Source organism: Beauveria bassiana (assembly GCF_000280675.1).
Source record: "Beauveria bassiana ARSEF 2860 unplaced genomic scaffold BBA_S00073, whole genome shotgun sequence".
Lineage (NCBI taxonomy): Eukaryota > Fungi > Ascomycota > Sordariomycetes > Hypocreales > Cordycipitaceae > Beauveria > Beauveria bassiana.
Genome location: NW_007930908.1, coordinates 10,343 through 13,055, shown reverse-complemented (window position 1 = coordinate 13,055; position 2,713 = coordinate 10,343). Strand labels below are relative to the sequence as shown.

Here is a 2,713-nt window from a genome sequence, read left to right as displayed (position 1 = left end):
GGAACAAGTTGGACATCAGGATCGAACACATTGCGAGAACACGGTTACCCTCCCTAGATGAGGCGCCGCTGTGCCAAGAGTAGTGATTACTGAACCTCATGAAACACGAAAACTTCACAGAACAGTACAGTAAAGGGGGTTGCGTCCCTCTCGAGTACGCCCCAGGATGGAAAATGGACTTGGTCCGCCCATTGTTCCTGCCCGACAATCGTTTACGGTACAGTATCACGAGGAATACGCGACAGCGACGCGGATTAGAGGGGACGGCGACCAATCCCCGTCGACATGACGCGACGACCGAATGGGGAGGACGACATCGAACAAATATTGTCACAAACTTCACTTCTAAACATCACATTTGAACGAGTCTACACAACACCAGTATCAACACCACACCCAGCTCAGAACAAATCTCTCAAGACACTTCATATACTGCAACATGCACAGCTAGCCTACACCTTAGCACACTATCGCCGCAAAAGACGCCCTTGCGACGTGTCCGGTTGCTGGTAGTGTCTATGGTGTCATGAGCAGGCACCGCCTCCAGAAATCAACGAGCGTGCCCCGTGCACTCCAAGTACTTCCATCAAAGAACATCTGCACTTCATGCAGCGCACTCAAACAAGCAACTATCGCGGAGGGCAGCAAGCGCTACGCAGCCCAGCGATAGAAGTACGGACAAATGGAACGGATATAGGATGGATCCTACGGGTCGCGACCTTCGGTCACATCCATGACAAGACAAAACATCAGCGCAGACGAGTGATTACTGTCAAACAGAAGCAAAGGAAGGCTGGGAATGGCCGGACAAGTCAAAGACACAGAACAAATTTGATAGCTGTAGATACAAACCAGGGAGAGATCGCCCACCAGGGAGCAGACAGGAGGACAAGACTCGATAGGTGAACGGCCTGTTGACGCAGGACATTTCATGGTGGGGTGGAAGTCAGACCTGAGAGCCGGAGGTGGGCGGCATCGACCTTGTATTTTATAGCCGTTCGCTGCATAGCTGCCGGTAAAGGCGGCTGGGACAGTCTATGAATTAATCAATCAATCAATCAATCAATGCTATATCCCAGTACACGACGTATCCCAGTACACGGCGTATCCCAGTACATGATGTGTGCCAATGCAGGGGTTCCAGCACTCGCTGTATGCTGGACTAAAGACACTAGGACACAAAATACACTAGCTCACGCATACCGGCCCAGGTTCTGTCCCAGAATCTATTGTATTCTATGCTATTCAATGCTCCCGTCGCCGTTTTCGCGGCCTGTCTCCAACCACTTCTCTATCCTTTATTGCGGCCCATTGTGGGATTAAATGAATAGTCCTGCTCCCATCATCCATCACTCGCCTAAAACAGTTCTGTGGACGAAGCATTTGGTTCTTGCTACTAAAGACACCCAACCCGTTTCGCACATATTTCGCCGCGGCCCGCTGCACCGCAGACGGTTCTGCTGGGTCTACCTGCACCTCATGATGCGTCCTCCACTCCCCGTCCAGTAACAATTTGAACACTACGGACACTTGTTCTGTCTCGTTTGGCACAATCTACAACTTGTCAGGCCAGGCTTGGCTGCCATGAAACGAGTATCTTACCTGTTCGCTGTCCTGTTGCACCTCCGAGGTTTCCATCAGCTGCTCGGTAGCGGACACAGATGCCGTGGATGATCGTCGATCTCCTGCATTCCCTGTGTCATTTGATGCATTTGAAACCTCATCATCCGAGTGCAAAGCTTCCCACACCATGTGCTCCAAAGCAAGCCCGGTCTGTTGCCCGCTTGCAGCTCTACTCTCTTCAGTTTCGTCGCAGTCATCACTCCTTGCTATCTGGGCCACGTGGGTGCCTAGCGCCGGCGGCGACGGAGGCTGGACACCACTGTCCACTGAAGAACACTCCCCCTCACTAGCGTCTTTCTCGTTCGCCGCCGTCTCATTAAGCCTAGCTTGAAGCCGTTGCACTATCGCCTCCAGCTGCTCAATTTCGCTTCGCAGTGCTGATTCTTTGGCCATGAGCTCCTCAACGGCTGATCTATGCTGTGTTTCCACCGCTGCCATAGACGCAACCTGGCCCTGCCTGTCGTCATTGAGTCGGCCGACTTGCAATGTGAGGTCGGCCACCAGAGCTCGCAACCTTTCCTCCTCTGCCACTAGCTGTTCCACCTGAGGTGCCTCTTCCTGGCGCAAAGACGCATCGTGGTCAGGCATCCTTTCCTGGCTAGCGGTGCCCGCTTGTCCGTTCTCACTAGTAGTTAGCAGATCTAGTCGAATCTCTTCCCGAAGGTTTGCGCGCCTCTGCTCCAGTTCTGCGATTTCGCTTTGCCTATTCTGTTCGTCTGCCTGGAGAGTCTCTAGTCTCAGCACTTGTTCGACTTCTATCTGTTGCAGGCTGCTGAGCCTCGCCAAAGTGTCACGCTCCTCATCTCTCAGTGCCAGAATTCTCCTGTTCTGCGCAGTGAAATCATTTTGGAGCTGCTCAGCGTTTGCTGCGAATTGCTGCTCTTGCATGGCGAGCTGATGTAGTCTCGCTTCTCGCTCCTCGACTCTGCTTTGTAAGGCTTGTTCGCGTGCATCACCTCCTAATGTACGTGCCAATCTCTGACTTTGTAAAGACGCCACCGGTGATATCTGCTCTGGCAGGACGACATAGTCAAAGGTGTGTACGCCCTCTGTCACATGGAGATCAACAATGGGAATGTCAATGTCCTGG

At 52.6% G+C, this 2,713-nt stretch overlaps 1 protein-coding gene across 1 annotated transcript; it reads right to left on the bottom strand.

Moving 5' to 3' along the window:
• Positions 1–1,554: 1,554 nt before the first annotated feature.
• BBA_09894 (uncharacterized protein) lies at positions 1,555–2,511 on the bottom strand (the record flags this gene model as incomplete). The annotated part of the gene is made up of 1 exon (XM_008604991.1): positions 1,555–2,511. The coding sequence occupies one exon, from the start codon at positions 2,509–2,511 to the stop codon at positions 1,555–1,557; it is 957 nt and encodes a 318-aa protein (XP_008603213.1).
• Positions 2,512–2,713: the final 202 nt, after the last annotated feature.